Source organism: Vicugna pacos, chromosome 7 (genome assembly GCF_048564905.1).
Source record: "Vicugna pacos chromosome 7, VicPac4, whole genome shotgun sequence".
Lineage (NCBI taxonomy): Eukaryota > Metazoa > Chordata > Mammalia > Artiodactyla > Camelidae > Vicugna > Vicugna pacos.
In genome coordinates this window covers 65,908,012-65,935,825 of record NC_132993.1, presented here as the reverse complement: position 1 = coordinate 65,935,825, position 27,814 = coordinate 65,908,012, and the positions used below count along the sequence as shown (strand labels likewise).

General features: G+C 38.8%; 1 protein-coding gene across 2 annotated transcripts; it reads right to left on the bottom strand.

The window, feature by feature from the left end:
- Positions 1-3,726: 3,726 nt before the first annotated feature.
- On the bottom strand, positions 3,727-27,602 carry STEAP4 (STEAP4 metalloreductase). Of its 2 annotated transcripts, none has more exons than XM_006211860.4 (5): positions 27,496-27,602; positions 11,391-11,848; positions 9,776-10,303; positions 8,272-8,436; positions 3,727-6,663 (listed from the first exon to the last, which is right to left on the bottom strand). In XM_006211860.4, the coding sequence occupies exons 2-5, from the start codon at positions 11,844-11,846 to the stop codon at positions 6,400-6,402; spliced, it is 1,413 nt and encodes a 470-aa protein (XP_006211922.1). In that variant the 5' UTR covers positions 11,847-11,848; positions 27,496-27,602; the 3' UTR covers positions 3,727-6,399. The 2 variants fall into 2 exon arrangements, with proteins under 2 accessions (XP_006211922.1, XP_072821165.1); XM_072965064.1 differs by lacking the exon at positions 27,496-27,602 and adding an exon at positions 22,084-22,117.
- Positions 27,603-27,814: the final 212 nt, after the last annotated feature.

Below are 27,814 nucleotides of genomic sequence, written 5' to 3'. Positions count from 1 at the left end.
GAACTATACATGTTATTTTGCATTTTTTTTACTTAATAATATATTTTGGAGGTCTCTCTGTATATGTGTAAAGAAGGTGACTCATTGTTTTAAGAAGACACATAGAATTCCTTTCCGTGAAGGCATCACAGTTTAATCAGTCCCGAAGATGAATGCCTGAGTTCTTGCCTACTTTTTGTTTTTACAAAGTTGTCTTTCTCTAAAAACAAGAAAAATGAATGGCAATGTCTGTTTTTCATCTCGAATGCTTGCAGGCATATCTCTAGGATAAAATCTCAGGAGTGGAGCAAAACTTAACCATGCATTTTTAATTTTGAGAGCTACGGCCTAATAGCTCTCCTTGGGGTGCTCCCAGTCCGCATATCCGAGAGACTCTGTATGTATTCCAAGAGAATACGTATGAGAATGCGTGTTTCCACAGCCTCACCCACAGAGCGCGTGCTCAGACTCTTGGATTTTTGCCCATCTGTTAGTTGAGAAATGGTATTTAAATGCAGGTTGAGTTTTCATGCAGTTACTTATGAATGAAACAGAGTCTCTTTTCGTATTTTGAAGAGACTTTTTCCCCCTGTGCACTGCTCATGCCGTCTGCATAATTTTCTGTTGGATTGTGTAGCAGTTGCTAGTGCTGAACACGCATCCTCTTGGCGTTCACCCCTACAAGCCGAAAGCTGCTTGTGTGAGCATCTGCAAGCTTTTTTCCTGGCCACGGTGGCATATGAGGTGAGCAAACAGAAAAACTCAGAAGAACCAGGAAGTTAGTGCCCCTAGAATCTTCTCTCATCCAGTAACAAACAGGAATTTGGTGTATAAAACCCCCCATTCCCTTTTCCCTGATGGGGATAACAGGTATATTTGACCCTATTTCCCAGAGTTCCCCAGTGGAGGAAAACCCACACTGTTCCTCCCCTTCTCTGTCTACTTTCCTTCTCCATTCCCAGTACTTAATGATTTCATTTCTGGAATAAACCACATTTGCATTAGAATCGTTGACTCAGGTCGGCTTCTGGAGGAACCCAAGTCAAGCCAGTGCTGCTCAAAGTGTGGGCAGCAGGTGGCGCTGGTGTGTGACCTGTTTGTCACCAGTCTGATAAATTCAGAAACTGAGCTTAAAAGTTAAACTTTTATAGCAATTTGATGTTGCTGCGATATTTAAGTGAGGTGATTTTGAGTCTTACGCACGCACACGCACACACACACACACACACACACACACACACACACACACACACACACCCTGCTTTGTGATGAACTGGAAAAAACAAAACCAAAAAAATCTCCATAGTTGGAGAAGGCACACCTTTAAACGGCACTAAGAACAATGGATGGGAGAACAATGGACAATTTGGTGAGGAAAGAGGGAATGTTCCTGCCCAGAGGACCTAAAATGGAAGGACCTCCTGCTGGTGGCAGGCAGCACTCTTCAGAAAAGTTAAGCCCGCTTGGTGGCTGGGCTGTTGAGATCGCAGAGTCCCTGGGTTTGGGGCCAGATGGTTCATTTTAACAGTGCCTACTCCTCTGCCTTAATGAAACTTGAGCAGTAATTCTGTCCTTCTTTGTCTTCTCTTTTCTATGAAAGGGTGGATTAGTGAAAATGAAACTGATACACTGGTTGTACTCCTTAAAAGATCACTGGCTCTCTATAATCGTAGGGGGAAGTTTAATTACAGTTCATCCTGTTCTGATTGGTTTTGGTATATTGTGAGTTCCATCCCCGCAGCCCTTCACGTGTACAAAACTGAGAAACTGGCAACTCCAGGTCGTGGGACTGAATCTTTTTTTTTTTTTAACATTAAAGTTTTTCAACCGGTATTAAAATACTAAGTGAAAAGTGTTATAAGATTTCTTGGGTGTGTCACTGTATCTCAAGAACAAATACATTCTCTCAGTACCCCCAGCACTAAGGTGAAACCAGAGAGAAAGAAACCTTCACCTTTCAGCTTCTGGAGAAAAGCTGCTCTCCTTGGCTAGTCCTTTGAGCCCTCAGGTCAGAGGTTGTTGCATACCTCCACCTGAGCAGAGGTTTCTCTGAGGCTTCAGAAAGCGTGTGGCCGGACTGGGGTGTGAAGATTAAAATGGCTGAAGTCTCTCCAGCCTTGAAGAGCGCCCTAAAATCAACAGTAGGCAAACATGGGGTCTGAAGGATGGGACCATCAGGAATATTTAAAACTTCCTTTAAAAAAAAGTTTCAAAAAACAGTTGCCAGTGGCTCAGTCCGCCTAGCCTGATACATGGATTCAAGGGGACATTTTGGAGGACAGCATGAGGGGCCTCCTTTATACTGTGGTGTTGGAAGGGCATGGCCCTGGACCCAGATGGCCTCCGTTCAGATCCCATCTCTGCCTCTTACTAGGCAAGGCACTGCATGATTTGAAAGCTCAGTTTCTTCTGAAAAATGGGGATAATAAGAGTACTTTAGAGAACCATTTTGAGGATTAAATAAGATAACGGATGTCAAGTCATTATTATTTGCTTATAGTATCACACAAGCAACATCATGAAAAGCCCTCCCAGATTCCCTCGTAGCAGGAGATGGGCAGAGACTTAAGTAGACCGGACGAGCCAGCCGCGTCAGGATGGTCAGACTGGTTTGCTGACTTGGGGAGGGAAGGGTATTGGGAGAGGTGAGAGGAGGAAATTGGCTGGACTGCGCCAGGGTGACGGTCCTGCTTGTCCAAGCTCCCCTTTTCCCAACCCCCTTCCCACTTCCCCCTCAGTCCTTGTTCTCCCTCTGTTGGGTTCTTCCTGCTTCCTCTTCTCTGAGATCCTAGTAATTCACAGAAGGGTGATTTATTCTCTTCTGAATTCTACTGAGCACCTCTTTAGAAGACTGGAGGGCTTTTTCACACTGTAACCCTAAATCATTGCAGAAAATTGGAGAAGGATCATGTAAGGACATTTTGGGGCTGTGTGCTTTACACAGGTGGTGGTGTGGACGATGGCTGGGATGATGGAGAATGAAAATTGTGAGCTCTGTGTGCAGCGCCTCAACTGCCATCTCACCTTGATTTTAGGAGAAGGTCCAGAACCTTTTTAGCTCCCGGAGGTCAAGATCGTTACGTACATTCATCATCATCATGGCTTTTCTGTGATCCCTGAACAATAAACGCATGAAGTACTCAATTTCTAATTGAAGTAGATTTAAATAGGGGGCTTTGTTCTCTTTGCTTCTAGCTTACTCCAGGCTTCTGGGCCTCTCTTTATTTTCAGTTTCTGTTTTTCTTTTGAAAGAACATCCCATCCTGATAACATCCAGTAGGCTGCAGCTGTCCAGTTATGCAGGGCATTTCATGTCTGGTCCCATAGACTGAAATCCAGCTTGAAGTCAGTTTACCCATTAAGGCATTTGCCCTGTTCGGGTGGCATCCACCTAGAGGAAGGAAGGAAAGCCTTTTATTTTATTTTATTTTATTTTATTTCTCACAAAAGTCCAGTGTGGTGTAGTCCTACCCCTGTTCGGCCAGCCGACGCTCTCCTCTCTGTGAGGACAAAACTGAAATATGCAAGATGTTAGAAAGCACCGCCCAGCTGAGCTCAGGCATGTATTATGTGAAGTCGCAAACCCCTTCATGTGCTTTTCAGTCCCCGTACTGCCTGTCCTTTTCCTTATCCCTGAAAGGAACTATTTTTAGTTCCAGGTGTTGGAACTACTGTGATTCAGAACCTTTCAGTCACTTTCTTTAGAATGCTGATGAGTCAAAACCAGAATGAAACAAAACTCGAAAATATTTTTATAACAGCGTTTAATGAGTACCCATTTACAAAAGCAGTCATCTCTTAATATGGGAAAATGTACAAAAAGAAAAGGTCTACAAGCTTCAAAAAAGGTTTCCTAGAATACAGGGAACACACCAGCGATGAGAAGGTTTAGTCTGCCTTTTTAATGTTAGAAGAACAGTTTGGACCTGTTGAGAAGAACACGGTTCACTCAACATGCCTATTTCCATCTGTTCCAAACTCATTCTTCCCATCTTGCGTAAACTAGAGGAGTCAGCCGTGGTAGGAAGGTCAAATTGGCTTGATGGTTTGGGGAGAGAGGAATACCAAGAGGGGTGTAGGGGGAAATTGGCTTCTCTGCTCAGCTGGTAGAGCTTGGAGCCCTTGGGGATGAGGCTGAGGGTCCTGCCCAGCAGTGCACTGTTCTGCCAGAACCACTGGAGGGGCTCTTGAATGTCTGGCTTCATGGATGGTCTTTATGAAGCACCCAAATAGAGCACTTCTACTAAGTTATAAAAGTAGAGTCCTTGTTGCTCCAAGTAAGCTTTTTTACCTGGATGTGGCATTTTCCATTTTTAGTGATGAAATGTGACCCAGTAAAAACATATTATCCTTTTCCCCAAAAAAAGGAGGATCATTAGCCCCAAAGGCCTGGATAGCACTTAATCTTTTATCAACCAATTCTTTAGCCAAACTTCAGTCTCTAACCCTAGAACACTTGACTGTTTGGCATAAAATAGGATGATTAGTGACATTTCCCTCTCTTTCCCACTGATGCTCTAGGGTTGGCACCGCACACAACAGCTCTGCCCAAGTCTTCCAAACTTTTTGTGTCTTTGCTTGGAAAAATGAAGGATAAATTAATGGACCATGTATTCTGTGCATCTTCTCATGACCAAAATTTGAAATAAAAGACAAATCTGTAAGGGTATAATGAAACCAACACCCTCATTCAATGCCAATGATACTGACTTTAGAAATAATTTGGCAATATATATCAAATGCTATTAAAAGTTCTTTCATTTTTAATCCCAATTCTTGGTAAGTATCCTGAGGAAGTTACTTAAAATATAGGAAAAAGTTACAAGTGCTAAGATATCCTCTGAAATGTCATTTGTTTTAGTAAAAAAAATGGATATAACCTACATATTTAATTAGGGAAGTGGTTAAATAAATGCCTATTTGATGTAATATTGTGCAGCCACTGATCAAATACATATACCATGTAACTAAGAGAACAAAGCCATAAATATAAGTGAAAAAGGAAAGATATAATATTCAGTATACAGTATACATAGAACTATTTTCAAAAAGTTTTATAGAAAAATATCCTGGATTGTGGGTGATTTTTTAATATATTTTAATCATTTTGTGTAATGTCATATAGAATATATGATAATGAAAGTGAAAAAAAAAAAAAGAAACGGCCCTTGTGGAGCAGGCAGAAAAATGTCAAACCCAAAGCCTTTAGGTTATTCTGGTGCCTGGGAAGATTCTGCGTAAGGCTCCTTTCAAGTCTGTGGATGAGCCAGGAAGGCTACCGGTACTGAAGGTCACCTTGGAAAAGGCACCATCGGTACAGAAAAACAGAGAACCATCCTGCATTCCAGCAAGGATTTGAGAAAGAACCAAGTCTCATATTATAAGTACTGCTCACACCTTTCTGCTCCAAGATTCCCTAATTCTCTGTCATCTATGCATTGATCCAACTTATACTTTCATTATTCATTTAATTTCACTGCTTAAATTCATAGCAAACTATAACAAATTACAGAAACTACTTTTTTATACTAGAAGTTCATTTCATAGATGATTAATATGGAACAAAACTTGGAATGCATTATTTACAGAGCATACCACAATACCGCAGTAATACCAGACCCAATATAGTGCAACTTTACAAAATGTATTTAGCTTGCTGTCTAAAAGTATGGGCTATTTGAACTTTTCACACAAGGGCTTTTATCTATCCTTTGCTTACTTTACATTGAGAAAATCCAAGTGGATATGCCTCGTTTTTAACTCAATCTTTCCTGTACCTGTTTCTTTGTAGAGGAAGGGTCTTATGACAACTGTGTCAATTGTCAAATATACAACTCATGGTTGTTTCCAATCAATTGTGGTATTTTTGCAGTGTTATGAAATAGTTCCCTATGGTACACATCCATATCGGTAAAAGCAAAACCAGAGGTTTAACTTAATTACAGAATCACCATGGCAATATTTATGGTCACCTGCACATCCAAAAAACAAACAAAAAAATCTTATTCCTGTTACTTCCTTCATTTGTCCTCTTCTTCACACTTGCCTGATGAAGTTGGTATCAGTGGCCACCATCTTACTGTTTTCTCTTTCACTCCACAAGGAAGTTGCATATGCTTCCGCTAGGTTTTGCAAGACATTAGGTCATGCATGTTGCCTACAACAAAGAAGCTTCTTAGCGTGTGAAAGCACAAAGCTAATCATGACCTCAGCCCTGCTGCCTCCGGGAAACAGAGAGGCAGGGACCAGCACTGATTCGTTACAGGATAAAATGGTGTCCATTTCTCAAAGTCAGGCATGAATTCTTTCTTTGTTCACAAACTTCATGGTGTGAAAAAAATGCTTTCTTCACTGCACCCATCAATATTCTCTAAACATACAGCACCGTAGTCCAGAAGTCCAGGTGAAGTGAACTTTGCTTTAAATATCTGTCTTTCCATTCAATGCCGAGTCCGAGAATTTCGGGTTCCTTTCCCAGCCCTGGCGGATCCGTGTGAGGGTCTTGTCTATACATGGCAGAATGAGGATGAACTTGATCACCAGCAGTGTGCAGGGGATGATCAGCGCTATCACATAGGCTGAAGGAAGATACCACCTGAGGACAGAAGCGCTGAGGAATCGCTTCCCGCCGTACACGAGGGTGTGTGCTGTGCACAAGATCAGGGTCAGATAACCCAGCTTGGACTATAAGCGAAAAACACAAATACATCCATTAACACTATTTACATTTTAACGTGAAACACTTTAAACCAACGAAGGACAACCACCAGCCTTTGGAACCTGTAATATGCTGCACACTCGGCTAAGTACTGGAAAACATTAACTCTCCTTCAGGATGTTCAGTGTCTAAAAAAAAAGACTGCTTACAAATGACATCATGGTTTCATCTTAACCTGACTGCGTGGGAAAGTTTCCCAGGAGTAAATTCTTTCGAGTTAGAATATATAATGTACCTTCTTCTTCCATGGTAAAACTCTTCCCTGAATCACCTTTTCTGGAGGCCAGACGTGAATAAGACACAGTATGTCCTCAAGAAGCCCTATGTTAATATGTGTTGCTGACATAAAGCAGATGCTAGCTGATTTCTATCTCAATAAAGAGCAATTAGCAAACTTTACTTTTGTTTATTTGTTTGGGCCTCAATACTAAAGCTTAATGTTTATTTCTGTCTTAATGCCTTGAATAAAGGTGTAAACGTGAGACAATGTTGACTGCATTTGGTCCCTGGGAAAAACTGTAAGACTTTTGAAATTTAAATCATTCTATTAAGTTCAAACCTTATTTCAGTTACTCATGGTCTGTTCTCTTATACTGGTTTACAAGGAACATGCACCAGAATCATCCAAAGGGCTTGTTAGAACAAACTGCTGGGCTACACCTCTAGAGTTTTATTCTTGTTTCTTTTTTTGCTGTTATTTTTAATTAATTAATTAACATTTAGTCAGTTTACAGTGTTGTGTCAATTTCTGGTGCACAGTATAATGTTTCAGTCTTACATATACATACGTATATTTATTTTCATATTCCTTTTCATTATCGATTACTATAAGATATTGAGTATAGTGCTATACAGTAGAAACTTTGTTTACCTGTTTTATATGTAGTACTTCCTATCTGTACATCTTGAGAGCTTCTGATTCTTTCAGGTCTGGGCGAGACGTGGGGAATCTGTGTATCTAACAAGATCCCGGGTGATGCTGACACTGCTGGCCTAGCGAGCACACGTTGAAGACCACTGGTCTATAAGGTTAGTTACTAACTGCCTTTAATGAAGCATCTGATGATTGATGTGTGGTAAAAGTGTTCCTCTTACAGACTAGCACTGAGTTTGGTGTGATTACAGTCTAGCATATCTTACTTTGAAAGTTTTAAAGGTTATTTCGTTATATGCCTCCCCGTATCAGTATGTCCCTATTCTAAGGCTGATTTTCAGAAATAGAAATTTTGTCTTTGGGTTTCTCTTCACCTTGCACCTAGTACCTCTCCACACACAGAGTCTAAGAGTTGTTGGTGCTTTTCACTCTATACTCTTAGCTGTGGCTCTGGGAGTGGCCAGGAATCTTGGCAAGAGATGCCCTGATAGGAAATCAGATCATGATGGAATCTGCCTTTTAGTGCAGAGTTTAGCATTTTCTTATTTGAACTTGTTTCAGTTGTGATTTTTATGAGATTGCTAGGGAAGTGATGGAGCAAAATGAAAATTTATGCAGACTGTGAGAGAAAAAAGTGTGAATATTTGTAAAGCCAGAATCATTTTGCAACATAAATTAGATTAAATCGTGAAGTCCTTACCTGGACAAATCGGAATTCTCTCCAGTTGACCATGTTGCTAACTGATGGCAAGGAAGTGATTCCCAAGAGCACAAACAGGAAAAATCCAAGGATTCCCAAAGCTATAAATGAATCATTAAGCCAGGCAGTAGTGGTACTAAATGGATTTTCTTTCTTGGCTGTTATCTAAGAAAAATTATAAGCAACTTTTAAAAATTCCATTTCTTACAAACTACTCAAAGTTTTTAAGAGGACGAACAAAAAAATATCTCTGCATGGTTTCTTTGCTCAAGGCAAATTGTACAACATTTCTTAATAATCAGTGAAAATAACTGTAGAGAAAAATACACTTAGATATTACATTTGTTGGTAGAAAAAGTAATTGATTTTGTTGGGACGTTATGATTGTTGACTCCAGGAGTTGTGTAGGGAGTTTTAATTGACCCTATAAATCCTAAAACAGAGTAAACATTTACTTAAACCTTCATTACCGTATGGCTTCTTGTTCCCCAAACAAAAATTGATGTTCTCAATCGGTGACATTGGGATTCTGTTTTCCTGCTTTGTATGCTGATTATTCACACACATGAAGTTTGGGTTCTTTCATTTTTTTTTTTATGTTGCAATATAGCATTAAGTCTGGCACACCACAGATTGAGAGAAATCTGGTCCCTGTAATGTGACTCTCACCCAAGAACCTCCCATGTATGTGTGAGGGAATTAGTGTAGAGAAATCCACAGGCACATCATCAATGAGTTATTGACTAATAAACTTTGAGACTGCAGTAAGATTGATCAAAACCAATTATTTCAAACTAGAACTGATGTGTAGACCATCCTCTGGGACTGCTTTAAGACTCTCTGAGCTGATTTTCTCTGAATTCTTTTTTTTTTAACATTTTTTATTGATTTATAATCATTTTACATTATCTGAACTCTTTGACTATGCAGAAAATAGCATTTGACATTTGCTCAGAATTGTTTAGTTTTCTAGTTATTGAGGACAAGTTCTCACAAGTCAACCGTTAATGGAGTTATAAGCACCCTTTTGTGAATTTGTTTACATTCCCATGACACATGTTTGCACAACCCCCTCACTTGTAAGATGGTTGGTTTTGACTTCCAAAAGGAAGTAGCATACATAAAAATAGAAGCTTGAAAACACATTGGTTTCCATTTATTGAAGTAATTCAAGTAGGTGTCATTAGGTTTTCCTGAGCCCCCAAATCTGCCAGTTTGTCAGTATCCTAGAGGGTCCTGGTAATACAGGTGTGGACCTCAGTGAACCTGGGAATTTCACTTTCATTCTCAATAGTTGTATGAGATCTCACCTGGATTCATTAAAACAAAGCAAAACAAAACAACAACCCCTCCCACCAAACAAACATGAGGTGTCTCATTGTAGTTACTTTAAAAAACGTAGATGCTTAGAAGAGTGATTTCCTTTCACTATAAAATGAACTATGATGTTTCAAGATTCCTTGTTGATTTAAAAATAGGAGAAGACAAATGAGTAGAGATTTACCTGGTTAATGGTTCTGTTTGTCGACGTCCACCGTACATAATAACGAATAGGAATCACAAGTGTGTAGAGGACATGAAGGAAGGCAAATCCCAGAGCTATCAAGCCAAGCTGCTTTCTGCAGAGCATCCAGTGGTCAAGCCAGTCTGGGAATCGGCGGTATTTTGTACCTCGGTAGAGCTGCAGAATGGCAGCAATAACACCAGGGAGGTAAACCAGGGCAAGCAGTGTCAGTGCTGTTATGGGAAAGACACGATTCGGAATGGAAATAGCCATGCGAAATGTGCTATCTTGTTTTCCGTTAACATACGGGTAGATTACTTCTCTTATTACACAGTAGAAAAAGAAGAAGACACACAGAACAGCAGACAAATAGAAGGGGGCCTTCCACATTGGAAATAATTGCAGTGGGTAGTTTTCAATTTCATTGGCTGCCATGAGAGATCCTTTATCCAGTGGAGTAAGTCCAAGAGCACGAGCAATGTCCATCACTCTTTGCTTGGCTTTACTGTCATTTCCGCAGACAAACACCTGGGTTAAAAGAGTTAATTTTGTTACGTAGGAGACAGAAATTTTAACCAGTTAAGAGAAGATTCTTGTAAACCCAGCATAGATTAACTAGTAAGCAAGTACAATATAAACATGGGTCGATATGATTCAAATACTTACTTTTTAAGAAATTGATTGTCTTATACTTTAGTATTCTCCAGCAGTCGCTTAAACACGTAACTGTATGTGTATTTCTAGATGTATTACTGAAATATTTTACAGCAACAAATTAGGGCAGCAGGGAATTTAAAATCAAATCCAGATGCAAATATTTTCATATGAAAAAGCTCAACTGGCTACAGTTGGACTGATACTTATTTTACATTGTATTCCCAGATTCTGGTTCACTAAAACCACGTTAGGCCCAACCTGAGTTTTACTAGTTCTATATTAAATTTTTTTAAAGTCGTATTTCTAACTCTTTCCCAAAAATAAAAGTGAATGCGACCATAAAAGAATAATTTTGGATTTATTCTTTCTTTAATGATTATTTTGAAAGTCTCCATAAGCACCATGTAGGACAGTGCCGTATAGTAGTTAACTGCTTTCCAAACAAGGATGTAGAATGGACATCTTTAACAAGATGATGTTTCAGACTTGCACATGTGTGCTGGGCAGTTAATTACCAGGGTTTTAAGTTGAGAGTGGCTTTAGGCATATCACACACTGATATGGTAAGACTTGGTTCTCCATATCTCTTTTGCATACTCATGGCTGCTGCACCACTTAAGGATTTCTTTTAATCTCAGTGAATAAATGGAACCCATTTCCTATGAGGTAATGGGATTGGAGAGGATATCCATCAACAGCTTAGCTGTGTGATCATCTAGTACTGACAAGAGGCCTCCAGAGACTGACACCATTGGGTTCCATTAAACTACAAGCTGAAGGTGCAGACAGTGGGAAATTAATCACTGCAGTTGATTCCCTTACTTGGTCAAATCCAAGAAAGAGATTCATGGCACATATTAGCAGAGATGAACTGTTTTACTTTGGAATCTTTGAGGTAAGCGTATATTGAAACATTGATTTTTAAAAGATGGAGCATCAATTTATCGTTTAATCTTACCTGCCGACTGGCATCCAGTGCCCCTGACTGGAGAGCCCAGGCTGAGATGGTGTTAAACGCCTTTACTACGTGGGCTCCGGGCACCAACTGAGCAAGGTGCTCTGCATTCGATTCCGGATACTGATTGATTTTGAGGTTGTTGCTGACGTCCACCAATATTTTCCCTTTGAGAACCTCAGTTAGTTCTGTGAGGAAATCATAATGCTCCCTGTGGATTGTTACGATGATAATGTCAGATTTCTGGGCTGCTTCTGAATAGCTCAGGACCTCTGCACCACTGGGCAGCAGACTGGACCTCTGGGGATTTCGACTTCCAAAAACAATAGAATAACCACACTGAAGCATTCTAAGTCCCAGCAATCTTCCAAAATCTCCAGTTCCAAAAATACACACAGTCTCTTGCTTTTCTGAAGAATTCATAGTGAGAGGAAGTGCATCTGTAGAAGTTTTCTCCATAACTGAAAGATAATAACACAAATACCCCCAAATTACGAATGTTCTGGGAAAAATTAATGAAATTTAAATCCAGGAAATTGTGATTGACTGATATTGTTCGAATCTTCTAATGAATTATCTCAAGAATATTCCCTACAAAATTTGATAGGAGTAAAAGTTCTCTCATATATTCTCATATGTGTCTTATTTAACAAAATCTTCTATTGGGTAAAGAAATTCAGTAAAAACCCAAGACATTTACTGGTCATTGTCTTAAACCGTAGACATGTATTGCAACAGTATTGCACTTATTGAACACTTAGATTTCCCAAAGTTCTCAAGAACAAAATCTGCCAAAGAATATACTAATAAGGAAATTATGAACCAATTCGTTTATATTTAGTGATACAAAAATCCCAAATAAAATAGTAGCAAACAGAATCCAACAGCTTAAGAGAGAGTACACATTGATCAAATAAGATTATTCCAGGAATGTAGAGTTTAGTTCTATAAATTCAATATTAGAAAATCTATTAATAGACCTCACCATATTAGAAATTTAAGGAGAAAAATGTCCATATTTATGTATGCTAAATGGACATATGTTGAAATTTCACACACACACACACACACACACATATATATATAAATATAATTTAAGGTTAGTCAGTTTACAATGTTGCATCAGTTTCTAGGTATACAGCACAATACTTCAGTCATACATGAACATACATATAATCATTTTCATATTCTTTTTCACCATAGGTTACTACAAAGTATTGAATATAGTTCCCTGTGCTATACAGTATAAACTTATTGTTTATTTATTTTATATATAGTAGTTGCTATCTGCAAATCTCAAACTCCCAATTTATTCCTTCCCACCTCTTTCCCCTACCTGGTAATCATAAGTTTGTTTTCTATGTCTGTGAGTCTGTTTCTGTTTTGAAAATAAGCTCATTTGCCTTTTTCTCAGATTCCACATATAAGTGATATCGTATGGTATTCTTCTTTCTCTTTCTGGCTTACTTCACTTAGAATGACAGTCTCCAGGTCCATCCATGTTGCTGCAAATGGCATTATTTTATTTTTTTTATGACTGAGTAGTATTCCATTGTATAAATACACCACCACTTCTTTATCCAGTCATCTGTTGATGGACATTTAGGCTGTTTCCATGTCTTGGCTGTTGTAAATAGTGCTGCTGTGAACATTGGGGTGCATGTATCTTTTTGAGTTAAGGTTCCCTCTGGATTTATGCCCAGGAATGAGATTGCTGGATCATATGATAAGTCTATTTTTAGTCTTTTGAGGGATCTGCATACTGTTTTCCCTAATGGCTACACCAAACTACATTCCCACCAACACTGTAGGAGGGTTCCCTTTTCTCCACACCCTCTCCAGCATTTATCATTTGTGGACTTTTGAATGATGGCCATTCTGACTGGTGTGAGGTGATACTTCACTGTAGTTTTGATTTGCATTCCTCTGATAATTAGTGATACTGAGCATTTTTTTATGTGCCTATTGGCCATTTGTATGTCTTCCTTGGAGAATTGCTTGTTTAGATCTTCTGCCCACTTTTGGATTGGGTTGTTTGTTTTTTTATTAAGTTATATGAGCTGTTTGTATATTCTGGAAATTAAGCCCTTGTCAGTCTCATCTTTTGCAAATATTTTCTACCATTCTGTAGGTTGTCTTTTAGCTTTGCCTATGATTTCCTTTGCTGTGCAAAAGCTTACAAGTTTAATTAGGTCCCATTTGTTTATTTTTGCTTTTATTTCTATTGCCTAAGTAGACTACCTTAGGAGAACGTTGCTAAGATTTATGTCAGATAATGTTTTGCCTACGTTTTATTCTAAGAGGTTTATAGTCTCTTGTCTTATGTTTAAGTCTTTAAGCCATTTTGAGTTTATTTTTGTGTATGGTGTGAGGGAGTATTTTAACTTCATTGATTTATATGCAGCTGTCCAGTTTTCCCAACACTACTTGCTGAAGAGATTGTCTTTTCTCCATTGTATATTCCTACCTCCTTTGTCAAAGATTAATTGACCAAAAGTTTGTGGGTTTACTTCTGGGCTCTCTATTTTCTGTTCCACTGATCCATATGTTTGTTTTTGTACCAATTCCATGTTGTTTTGATTACTGTAGCTCTGTAGCATTGCCTGAAGTCTGGGAGGGTTATTCCTCTAGCTTCATACTTTTCCTTCAGTATTGCTTTGGCAATTCTGGATCTTTTGTGATTCCATGTAAATTTTAGGGTTACTTGTCCTAGTTCTGTGAAAAATGTCCTGGGTAGTTTGATAGGGATCACATTAAATCTGTAGTATGGCCGGCCATTTTAACAATATTAATTCTTCCAATTCAAGAACATGGGGTATCTTTCCATTTCTTTAAGTCATCTTTAATTTTCTTAGTTGACATTTATCCTTGATTCATATTTTAAAAGAAACAAGTCAATATTTCCTTAACATACAAAGTATCTTTCTCAGTCTAAAATCTCGTATCATGCTTAGAAGAGAATTACTAGAAATATTACTAAAAAAGTCATAAACCAGACACATATATATCTGCTATGACCACTTCAGTTATTATGGTTTGGAAATTCTAGCTAACACAACCAGACTGGAGAGAGAAATGAAATTCAGAAGGGGTTGCAGATGATCAAATTCTAGTCTTGGAAAACTCAGTCTACTGAAAAACTACCATACGTATAAGAACAATTCAACATCTGGTCTAGAAACCAATATTATCAATAGTCTTCATATATAAAAAAAAAACCAGTTTGAAGCTTTGATAGAAGAAAGAGTCCTGTTTATGGCTGCAGCAAAATAGAGATAATTTTTAGGAATAGACTTAAGATAATAAGTTATGTACAAGATCTATAGGAAGAAAAAATTTAAGTTCCCTTAAGACTCAGAGAATTTTTGTATAAATGGAAGTGTACAACATGTTCCTGGATGAGAAGGCTCAGCTTCACAAAGGTGTCAGTTTTCTCTGATTTAATCTATAAATTCTGAAAAGTATGGTAATAAATAAGGGGCTTGTTCTATTAAATATTAAGATACAATAAAGCTAAAATAAATAATATGGTAGAGTCACAAAAATAGCAAGTGTTCAATGGAATAGAGTAAAAAAATACAGAAATGAACCTAAATCATAACATTTACTTATGATAAAGATGGCCTCTCCAGTCAATAAGAAGAAGATGGCTTATTTAGTAGCTAATATTTATCATAACTAAATAGCCAATTGGAAGAAAAAGTTTAATCTATACTTCACACTCCTCCCCAAGGTAAATTTAAAATATATTAAAGATTTAAGTGTATATAAATTTAAATGGGACTATAATAGAACTAGAAAAAGCCATGGAGAATTCTTTTATAACCTTAGAGGGGTTTTATAATCTTTTCCTATATCACAGATCCTTGAAACTATTAAAGAATAAAGGGATAAATGTGATTACATAAAAATAAATAATACCTGCAAAAGCAGAAACAACAGTAAATGAAGTTGGAAGATAATCAAGTTGGAAAAATATTTTTAACTCATACAAATCAATACAAAAATTCCCACTAGAAAACTGGGGGAAAGGATTTGAGTTGACTGTTCATCCTAACAAAATATGACTTTTCAAGGTAGTAAGAGATTTCTTGATCTTACCCAAAGTAAAAGAAATGCAGGTAAAACTAAGCTGAGATATGGTTAGAAACCATGTGACCATGTTGCTTTTTAAGGTTTTGAAATTTAAATTAAAAACAAACCAAGTAAAAATTCTTGATGTTTTTATGATTCTAGTAAAGTAATCTGGGATACTCTCTCTACTTTTAAAGAATATTGTTTCTTCATTCAGTGTTGACTTTTCTCAAAAAATTTTCTCTTCCCAACATTTAGCATTTAGTTTAAGCTTTCAGTTAATATTTTGTTTTTTGGAGGAGGGTGGTCTCTTGTGTTCAGTGATGCATCCCCAGTGCTGAGAAGAGCACTGATTATGAAGAACTAGGCACTTCTGATAAATATTCATTGGGTGATACGCGAAGGGAGGGGTGTTGGAATCGGAAGTCGCGGTTTCCTCGGCTCTGTGCACAGTGCGAGGAGCAGAATGAGGAGGAAGCTGAGTGGTTAAAGTGTGAGCACTGGGGGTCAGGGAGGAGTGAGGAGAAGGAGGGAAGTGGGGGGGGGGGAATGTTTTACGGACATTACTTCTTTCATCCAAATGGGCTTAAAGTAAAACTCAGTGAAATTGATGTGGACTTTCCAACCAGACCTAATCACTATTCACTTCCTGCATGGTGAATTTCATGCAGATTGTAGAGCATATGACCTCGCACCTTTTTAATAGAATTTCAGAAATTTGCCCTTTCCATTTTAGCCTAAGGAAAACACCTGTATTCTTATCTGCAATTATCCAAAGGTGTGTACCTATGTCACAGCAGACCATTCAGAGCTTTGTAGCTAAATCAGATGTCATGAAGAAAAGGGACAAGAAATACAAGACTTTTCTGTACTTCCACAGAAACTCTTTGAATAATTGAATTAAGCACAACAACTGAATCATTTTATAAACTAGTTGGTGACTGTTATCCTGAAGTTTATCTGAGAAGGACATGACCGTATACAGAAAAGTACCTGGAGATGATCAGAGTCTATCACATGGAAACACAGCTATGCCTTTGGAAAATTCTTAGCATCTACAAATGCTAGTGTAGCAATTTATAGTATATTGGTTGGTTGTTAACCAGTTAACAACTAGTTGTTATCACTCGAACCCTCAAACTGCTGAATGGTGCCTTAATGATTCTATTTTGTGAAACTGGTTTGTGTGTTGAAAGGATTCCAGTGTGCCTGGCTGTTCCCTCACTTTCTCTTTGTTCTGTATCCCAATATGTTATTTTCTCTCTCTTATATTGGGATGAACATTTGCACAAAACACAGATTTGAAAAAGTGGCCAGTGTCCTGCAGTGAGATGGGTGATGTCTTTACTGACATATTCTTGCTTGGATCATCTTAATCACTGCAACCAGAAGGTGAGGCCAGACTCTGCTTTGACCATGTGGCCCCTGCATTCATTTATTCTAACCTGCCATAAGCTTTTTTTTCCTTAAAAATATTTATTTATTTATTTATTATTTTTTATACTTACAATGTTGTGTTAGTTTCTGCTGTACAACACAGTGATCCAGTTATACATATATATTCTTTTTCATATTAATTTTCATTAGAGGTTATTACAAGCTATTGAATATAGTTCCCTGTGCTGTGCAGTAGGACCTTGTTGTTTACAACTTTGTTTTTTCAAAATGAAGATATTGTCTACACTACACCAATGTTTTTTCCTCCATTTCTTACTAGCTGTGTGACCTTGGATAAGCTACTCAAATTCTGTGTCTAAGTTTCATCATCTTTAAAATGAGAAATTGATAATACCTACTCTAGAGACATTGTGAGGATCAGATGAATTAATGTATCTTTAAACAGTTCTTGAGACAGTACTCAGTGAACTGGCTATTATTAATAGAGTATTTAATATGCTATACTTATCTAAGTAATCAATCTAGTAATAATCTAATTAATGTGGTCTTTATATAAATTATATAAGTTAGGGATTAATTATGCTTCTAAAACTGTGGTTATTGGAAATATATAAAATTTGTCTGAAATAGCATTCAATTATTCCTAACAAGTGTCTGCTTTCCCCAATTCTTATAAATAAAACCTCATATGAAATGGCTTCAGAGCATATGAATTTATCAAAACACAGATGTAAAAACAGCTCAGGTGTGAATTTCTCTCACTTGTAATTCTTTAACATTTTATTTTAATATTTCCTTCTTAAAATGCAGCTTGGCAATCCAATATAATACCCTTGGGCTGTTGCCCCAACCATTAAAATGTATTGTCATTCTTAAACCTTCAGAGATATCCCTGGGCAAATTGAAGATACGAAAACAGTAAGGAGATATTAAAATACCACTGATGGACTTACTAAAAAGAAACAGAGTTATTCCATTGAGTGGTTAGTTTCTCCGTATCAAGTTATAGGAGTTCTAAGATTTGATAATTGTGTTGCCCACTTCTCGAGTTCCTCTTCAAATCCCCTTGGTTCTACTTCCAGTCCTTGGGCAATAACTGAGCTCCACTCGACTTCCACTGCCTAATGGAGGCTCGCTCTGGTGTTCTGTCTTTTATCTCTTGATTCTTGTCCTGGGCTTCTCTGACACCTGAGCCTCTTTGGCACTCAGACTTGTACAACCCATGGCCTCATCCTAGACCAGCGGGGACAGGACTCCATAGATAAATGCTTCCACTTTTGTCTTCTGGAACAGAGTTCTGACACATTTCAAAAGGCTCCTCTGAAAGTCCGGAGGAATAGGGCACCACTCATCTGTAACAGTGGCCAACTTAACTGATTCTTGGTTTGCCTTTCTTACATTCCCTAGTTTAAGGCCTTTGTTCCTCATTCTCCTCCTTGGAATCACTTCCATAATAAACTGTCTGCACACAAACCTTTGGCACAAGCTCAGTTGGCATAATCAACCCAGGATAATGCAATATTTTGATTATTAATTTGTTTTTATGCTAAAAGAAAAATGATCAGATCTAGTTTATCATAACTGGAATGATTAAATTACATGTAGAAAATAAAAAGTTGGTAATTCTTTGGGAGAATTTGATTCTGAACTCTTGGAAAGAATATCCTAATAATAGGAGTTCATAAAAATAAGAGGCATGCATATTCTAAACCACAAGGGAGATCTAGTTGGGGGTGTATTTTACAGAAAGTACTAGGTAAAGAAGGAAGTTACACCCATTACAGACTATTTGTAACTCAAAATAGCTCCCATGTGTAAACACAGATTTATAGAGGTAGTAAGGTCTCTCGTTCAAAGACTAAAAAACCCCACCACCTTTCCTAGCCCTATTTTATTCAAGGATGTAGGATGGAAGGAATAAAGAAAATAAAGGTGGTAAATAGGAAGTGGAGTTATTAAGGGAAAGATGAGTTAAGATAGTTAAAATACAGCACAGGGGCCTCCTCTCCTTCCTTCAGAGCTTTACAAACCTCTTTGTGTAACAGGAAGCAAAACAAGAATATCTCCTGGTTTGGAAAATCTCCAGGACTGGTTTTGCCTCCTATGGAAGCATCTCTCAGGGAGGCTTCTGGAGAGGGTGGCCAAGGACAGGTGAAGTGATCCCACGGTAGTGTTTATATAGATTAGAGATTGGTAACCAATGACGCAGATGCAAAGGTGGCAGAGACAACTACAAGGGCCACAGTAACAGCCACCACTGAAGAGTGTGTGTGTGTGTGTGAGTGGTGAGGGGAGAATGGTGTGGGTCATGTGGGTCTTGCCCATCACCTCCCTCTATCTGCAGTTCCCACCTCGTGCTTTGGGAACCCGAGACAACATTCCTCTGGATGTTCCCAACTAGGCAGCCCTTGAGGGTGTTAGGGCCAGTCTGGCCTGTGCTTTTTTACCCTCTCGCCTCCCGGAGGTCAGAGGTCAGAGAGGCTCAGACCATTTCTAGATTTAGAGAATTCTAGCATATTAAAAACATGGAAATGTCAAAACAGGGTACAAAACCTTCTATCTTAAATGCTTATGCTTAACAAATCAATGTTATTAGCAAAGAGCTTTTTATTTGAAACAATTACAGCATTACAGGAAGTTTAAAGGTAATATAGGCGGTCTCTATGTATCCTTTACCATTTCCTCCAATGTCTACATTTTACATCACTATGTACAGTATCAAAACCAGGAAACTGACGTTAGTACATTGGGTGTATATAGTTCTGTGTCCTTTTACTCCCTGTATAGATTCACGTGTCTCCTCCTGCCGTCTGGATGCAGAACAGTTCCAGCATTACCCCTTTACAGTCATACTCACCCCCCTCTGCTTCCCTCCTGGAAATCGTTACTCTGTTCTCTAACTCTATAATGTCATCATCTTGAGAAAATTACATAAATGAAATCACACAAAGTGTAACCTTCTCATATTGGCTTTTTTTCACTTAGCCTAATGCCCTTGAGATCCACCCAAGTTGCTGCATGTATCAATAGTTTGTCCCTTTTTAGTGTTGCGTCCATGGTATGGACTTCTTCATTTCCTATCTGGATGTCTTGCTTGGAAATGTAGGAAAAGCATTACAAAAATTGCATTACAAAAAATACTTAAAAAATCAAAGCTATTACATGTTAGGGCACCAACTCCTAAGATTCTCAATCAGTTGTTCTGAGGTAGAGCCCAGACACCTATGTTTTTAAAAACTCAAACCAAACCAGTCAGTTCTAAAGAGCATCCAGGGCTGAGAACCACTGGAAATGGGAAAAGATAAGGTTATCTTTTTTGGAGAGGGAAGGTGGGGATGGGGAAAGGCAGACGGAGAAGAGGGTGTTCATGAACTTGTAAAGGGATTGCAGAAACATTTCCCTTATGTTATAATTTCTTCCTGTAAGTAATCACTGGCTGGGTCTGAGAGCCTAGAATTCCTATTTTTATGAAAACTGGAGGCAAAAAAGTGTGCAGACCCCACAAGGGATGCCAGACTCAAGACTTGGTAGGCTTTGCTCTGTAACTCAAGGAAACTTTGAGGAGCTGTCTTCCATGAGCCACAAGTTATACTTTGATCAAATCTACCCACAAATCTACTCCAGTAACTCCTCTATAGCAACTCTCACACAGGGCCGAACAATATGTCGCGTACCAGTCTGATGAAACCATTATTGAAGACATTCTGCCCCTTTCCCTATTTGAGAATTCAGCTTTGAATTCTGAAGCGATGTTTCACAGAGGATCTTGAATTCCTCCCACAGTAAACCCTCTGGACACCCCTCTCCCCTCCATCAGTGTTGTAGCCCACAGATCTAGGGATCTGGCTTGCCACCTCCAAGGGAGTTAGAATACAAATAACACTTTTAAACTCTGTAAGATGTGACAGGATTTTTCATTTTAACTTGATGCCTGTAAACAGCGTATTTTTTCTTTTAGTCCATCCTTCTGTTTTATTATTCCTTCTGAATTTCAACCTGAAAACCCTAGATGACTTGACAACATATTTGTAATGAGCTGAAGCCCATCAACCAAGTATTTCCTTTCATCACAAGGCACAGGGGCAGGAGGGAGTTCTGCAACTAGGCCAGCCTTCCTGTGATTCAGAACATTTGTTTTAATATATCTCAGGGACAACTGGAAAGCAAAAAATAGTAAAGAAAATTTTAAACCCTTACAATGATACATGAACCCATCCAATTTATTCACCGAGCTATTTCTGTATTTAGCGAAGTCAAGGCTCTTTAGGGAAAGCAAGCATACTCACATTTAAGCAATTTTATTGACAGGTATATATTATTGTAGCAAAATCAGAAGTCCTTGGTTTAAAAAGACAACTTCCAGTTTATAAAAAAATTTAATGTGCCCATAATCAATGGATTATTATAATTTTTTGACAGTTTAATCTTCAGTCTATATATGTTGTTTGAAAACACAATAGTACACTACTTATTTTAGCCTTGTAGTTAGAAGTAGCTCTGTTAGTAACAGCCATAGACTAACATGAATCTATCATTTAAAGCTCCCAATCTAAGTAAAGAAACCACGGCAGGTTGGTTGCTGAAAAACTGGTTAATTATTTGAATTGTTTGGGGAGAAAATGTTACATATTTCATAGCAACCTAATTTACTGATGATTAGTTTTCATGCTAACCAATAGAATAACATAAAAGGAAACTAATCTTAGCGTGTACAGTTTGATCAAGTCACAAGAGCATAACTGAATATAACCTTTCCATTAATGTTCTATGGGGATATATATTTCCACATGAATTGCGAATAACTAAAACTAGCTATGACATGATGCATTAAAATGAATCTGTCAGTAACATTTCACTACCACCCAGTGAATTACCAGGAGACTGTGGTAATGCAGATCTGTATTATTTATTTTAATTATACTTTAGGATAAAATGTATTAATTTTTAATATCAGTTCTTCGGTGAAATTTTGATTCAATTAAAAATCTTTTAAACAGATGTTTTCACATTTAGATCTCAGCTGCATCTGTCAAGATAAATGAAGATTATTTTATGATTCCCTGGCCAAGAATTTCATCGTGTAGGTTAATAATCGCCTCTCTAGGCTGGTTAGTTCATTTGATTAAAGCCCGGGGCTTATGACAGCAAGATCAGGGATTCAGTCATGTCTGAGTTAATTTACCTTAACCTCTGTTTACATTCTCAATCTTAAACTACTTCTTACCAATCTGTCATCCACCAAAGATTTAGCATCAGGATCAGGACCTGGATTGAGAAAAACAACTTTGTCTCACTGACTGGGTGGCATTTGGTTCGTACACCCTACGTGAGCGTTTGCTTATTGGGGAATTTGGTGATCGCAAAAATCTGCTTAATATTTAGTGTCAATTAGTGGGTTTCACTTTTCTAGAAATACTGTAGTCAGGGATATTTCTGAAGGGGTTTGATCATTTCAGTTTTAACTTTGTTTAAATGCATTGCCTATGAATTGTAATTTATCTTCACCTTGAGGCCACTGGGAATTATCTCAATATTGATAACTGCCAAATCAGTTGAAAGGTAGTGAGGTTTTGCTGTGGATCTGATCCTGTTCCCCTCCAAATCCTGGCTGATGGTGTAACTCCAATTTGCTTCAAAGTTATCTCCTTCACCAGAGTACCATTTTCAGAAATCTCCTAGGGGTGTTTCAGATGTCCTTCATATAGTCTCCTTCATCTTCTCTTGGGTACCACTGTCTTCCATTTCTAATTTGGCTCTGTAGGCAAGAACTCCCAATGGCCAGAGTACCTCTACTGTTTGCCAGGACCCAATCAGCTCACACTGCGGGCGTGATCTGGCCTTGTAGCCGCTCCAGTTCTCACCCCGGGAGAGAAAGTGCTCTTGAAACTCCTTCTCCCTTCCTGTGTTGTACTCTGATATACAAGTCTGACAGCAGTGCTGGTTGATAAATATATTTTAGTGAAACAGCTCCTCCTTTTTAATTCCTAGCTTTTTAATCTCAGCTTTTTTTCATGGTGTGGCTGGAACCAGCTTGCCGGCTAAAAGCTTGAAATCAGCCACGGTGGATTTTCACACCATGGAAATCAGCAAATTCTACAAATCAGGACTTTTTTTTTTTTTTCCATAGAGAGCCATTTATCGGCACAGCACTGGCTTTCTCTGTCTGTCATGCCCTTCCTCCAAGACTCTGTGACCACGGAAATGGGAAAATAATTGGACTGACAGGATAATATCCTTTTCCAATCCTGACTGTATTTTAGACCTAAAAATCTCTTTCCCTAGGACACCCCATGCCCCCCACTTCTCAGAAGACTCCTAGGTTCTTAGTGAAAACAGAATCCATGTGGCTCCCTCTACCCTAACAGAGGTCCCAGACCCTCTCCTCCCCTCACATGGAGTTAACATGATTTTGGCTGTAAGTCTGATACCACTAGACCCTTACTTCCCTCAGGGAGATAAGATACAGAGACCTCTTTGTGTACCATCATCCCTGAACATGTATCTTCCAATTTTCCAGACATGCATCAGAAAAAAAAAGCACAGTTCAGGATCTCAGTCTAGGCTAACCAGTGTTACACTTTCATGCTTAACTGCAATGAACCATTGGCCAACTTGCTAATTGCTTTCTCTTCAACCTCTTCCCATTTCCCATACCACCAATGTAAGGGCAATTGAATAGGATGAAGAAATCATTTTAATACTTGGGCGCTGGAGAAGAAATAACTAGAAGTATGATAATTTCTAATAGAAGAATGATTTTCGGGGGAGGGTACAGCTCAGTGGTGGAGCGCATGCTTAGCATGCACAAGGTTCTGGGTTCAATCCTCAGTACCTCCATAAAAAAATGACTTTGATATAACTTAGTTCTTTTGAACTGTTTGGTAGGTTTCATATCTTATGCCATGCCTTCAGGTATTAAAGAAGGACTAAAGCATTTTACTTTAGTTAAACTAATTAAAATCTTTAAAAATTCAATATGCCAACTTCCATGACTTCAGTTAAATGCCTTAATTGTATTATGTCACTCTTTAAAATGAATTAAAATCCAAAGTATTATAAATTTAGTTAAAATATTATAAATATAGTTATAAATTTATTGTGAACCTTACCCAGTATAGCAACATAATAAGGTTAGTGAAATTAAAGTTAGTGAGAAGAAATACCAATTTCTTTTTTCTTTTAAAAAATAGAATAATTTCCACTGCTTACTTTATCTCTACTGATCAGTACTAAGCAATCTCATGCTTCTTCCCAAATGGCAGGTAGTTGAAATCTGGACTCTCCGACCCTGGTATATCTAATACAGCGCGAGGGGCATCCATGTTTACAACCTACCACACCCATAATGGTCAGCATCTTTCAAACATAAAATTAGTGATATTAACAATGTCTCAGTAAGATTTCATGTTTTTGGCAGATTCATTGCACAGCCTCTCTGTGCCAGGCACTGTGCTATACCAGAGGCATAAAGTGATAAACTAGACTGTCTTGGTCCTAACGGGGCTTCAGTCTTGAGGAGGATGTAGACACATAATCAGTTGCCATGGCCTTGAGTAGGGGAATGTATAGAGAAGGGACAGTGATCTGTCTGGGAAGCAGAGCAAGAAAGTTTACCAGTCTGTGCATAAATTGCTTCAGCTACTGTTTACCTTGGGCTCAGAGGTGTCTCCACACCCTGTAAAATGAGAAGCGTAGGTGAAAGATGCCTGATCTTTGTCGACCTTTAGCCAACTCTCCTCTCCCCATGCTTCTTAGTGTTTAAGCCATCACCACTGAAACCTGATTGGGACACTTGGCTCTGTGCTTGATGCCATTTCTTTCCTTCAGTATTTGGAGACGATGCAAAAGAGATGATCTAGTTTGTGTCTAAACCCCCCTCTTAGAGGTGTGCTATATAGTTATACTACGTTACCTCTTAGCTTTCTTTTTATTCAGAATTTTTAGTTCCTGACTTTACGAAATTACCCTTTGTACATATTTCCCTTCCTTGTAAAATGAATAGTGAAATTTACTTCATCCTAACATTAAGATTGATCATGTAATCTCCATTTAAAAGAAACGGATTTCTGTCAAAATAACTTTTCAGAAATATGCAACCATCAAAATTCGATATGGTAAGACTTCTCTATACATGGCAGACTAAACTCTTCTAGAACATTGTGGAGAAGCATTTAGAGTAGGATGTCCACGTCCTGCCTGGTTCATTAGAGTGGAAATACCTCTTTTAGTAGAGCATTGCCTTCTTTTTGCAATGATGTATTTCTGAAAGATGATCTTCAAAAAGTGTGAGCATTCTTTGTTCTTTTCTCCATAATGATTTTGGAAGAACAAATTGTTTATGTATGTAGGCCAAGTATGTTTTCTTACCATGCATTGTTTTAAGCATTAATTATGCTTTAGTTATTTACTTAGCTTTATTCTTTGCCCATCTGACTTCTTCTCAACAAAAGAACAATTGTTAATTCAAATTATTTTGGAAATGTCCTAAAAGTCATTCAAAATATTGTAACTAGGTTTAACACATCATATGGAACTGCTCACGAAGTCTTTATAGTTAACTAATGACCTATTCTCTTTGGATGCATGAAGAACAGAATCAAACAGGTAACTTCAGAGGCCTTGTCTGTGTAAACCTTACTTCTGTTCCTTCTGGCCTAACTGTAACTCCCCCACAAAAACATCCCGCATAGAAAACACCACTATTTGCAGCCTGTCCTAGATTCTTACAGTAGGAAGTATAGATGTAGTTGCAGACGCTTAACAAATGACCTCCTCTTCAGAGGGCAACCTAGAGGAGACCAACTAAATGGTGCCCTAGCAAGTTTTCAAGTTTGAAAGGTGATTGTATTTTTTATGTTTTTGCTAGTGGCTTATTAACCTTCTTAAGATTTTCAAAGGAAATCATTTTTAAATAGCAGTTGATAAACAATCCAAATGACTTATAGAGAGAACTGGATGGTGAGGATCATGAAACACTGGGATGTGTTTTGAGGGTGACTTCAAAATAAACTACTCAGGGGACTTCGAAAAGAGAATCTATATCCTGTTAATAATGCCATTAACAGCGACAGAGTGATGTGGGGTGGTCCTTCAGGAGACAAGGAAATGTAGAATGACTGCTTAGGGTTTCTTCAATTTTGAAATTCTAAGACAAATGACTATATATTTCTTAAAACTGTTCAGAACACGGCTCAGGGCCCAGGTTTTTCAGTTTATGAAAAGGCTTATAAAATTTATTTGGTTACTTCTAACAACAATCAGTAAGCCTAAGCAAGGCAGAGATCTGCAACTCATTCTCACGTTAGGGGTTAGGCCTTGAACACGCTGGTTTCCAAACCTCAAGTTGGTTTGTGAACTTGGGCAGAAAGATCCAGAACTGTTGCCGAATGGAGAAAGTGCTATGCCCCAATTTCTCTACATACACAGTCCATTTGCTTTACAACCTCAAAGCCTGATAAAGAGGGAGTGCTTCATCTTGTTTTCTGGGTGGACAGTGTTTGCCATGCACATGGAATACAGGCAGGTGGAATTTCATACCGTGCTAAATCACAGCATTCTGAAAAACTCGAGGTCTCGCAAAAGGCCATATCTCAAAAAAGTTACTGCTTCAAATAAATGTGCCATTTTTAAAATTACACCTACTGTATCAGAAAAAAGCATTCTTTCATGTGAGTGACATTTATATGACTGCCATTTATAGAGAATAGGACATTCTCACATGGCAAGGCTGAAGAATTGATTTTGAAAGCTGAGAGTATTCTCTGAATGATAAATGTGGTGGAAGTCAAGATACTCGAGTGGGAGAAGCCTCTCCACAACTGGCTAGTTTCCCTATAAAAGTGAACCCTGCCTAATGAAGAACATTAGTTCGTTACACTTAACAGCACTGATGAGACTTTTAATGTATTTCATACCTGCAAGCATTTTTAGTCGTGGATTTTGCACCATGTTAAGAGTTGGACTTTGTGGCTGCTCTGGTCCAAAAGCCTTCAATTTTACATGTATGGGAACTGAGGCTGAGGTGTTGAGCTTCTACTTAGAACCAATCCACCCCCTCACCTATTCTCCGTCCAATTCATTTTTCCTTTACATCAGTCATCTTTTAAAGAAAGTTCCTAAATTACTATCTGGAGGAAAAACTACCTTCTACCTGCCTGTGGACAAACAGGGAACCAAGGCTTTATTTAATCTTCACAATAAATTACATCCCAAACAAGATTTCTCAGGAAAAGCGATCAATCGCTTAACTGCTGAAGGACAATCCAGATCAAGGATGGAAGCGGTTGCATAGCTCAGGAGAAATTTTCAGCTCTTGGTCAAGTAGCGGATTCATATCTGAGATTATCTTTATCCAAAAGTTGAGATAAAGAGGGAAGGATCCAAACCCCTAAGACTTCCTCCTTCGGGCTCCTCTGTACCCTGGGGAAGCGAGGAGCGATAACTCCAGTAAGCAAGACGTTTGCTGAATTGCTAAACTAACGCGCCACACCCTTGGGTGGCCTGGCACCCTTCTTCCCAGGGCGAGCAGGTTTGCGGAGCGGGGTCCCGTGAGCTGGGGCTCGAGTGAGCTGAAGCTAAGGGAGGGCAGCCGCGTGGCGAGAGGTGCAAGGCGACAGCCGGCAGCAACGTGACCCACCTGCGGGAGAGGCGCCTCGGAGGCGGCGGTGGTCCAGCGCGGCTGCTGCCGGGCGCGCCGAGGGAGGGGGCCGGGCGGGAGGGCGACGCTGCGCGGCGCTCCAGCTCTGGGCTGCCGCTCGCCACTCTCGCCCGTATAAGAAGCCCGAGGGCCGAGGGAGGGCCGGCTAGATTGCGCAAGAGGAGAAGTGAAGACAGCGTTTCCTGGAAGAAAGAGATCAAGCTGGGAATCCCGGGCAGCTGGAAGAACCAGAAATTCCTGTATTGCTCCTGCCGCTGTCGCTGCAGATGTTACCGCAGATCTCCGATCAGCCTGGTTT

Bases quoted from the DNA above. Each gene is read 5' to 3' on its own strand.
- STEAP4 (XM_006211860.4), bottom strand. From the start codon at position 11,846: ATGGAGAAAACTTCTACAGATGCACTTCCTCTCACTATGAATTCTTCA. The intron at 10,304-11,390 runs GTAAGATTAAAC...CTTTTAACCCAG, and splicing joins CACTGGATGCCAGTCGGCAG to GTGTTTGTCTGCGGAAATGA. The intron at 6,664-8,271 runs GTAAGGACTTCA...TTTCGCTTATAG, and splicing joins GAGAATTCCGATTTGTCCAG to TCCAAGCTGGGTTATCTGAC.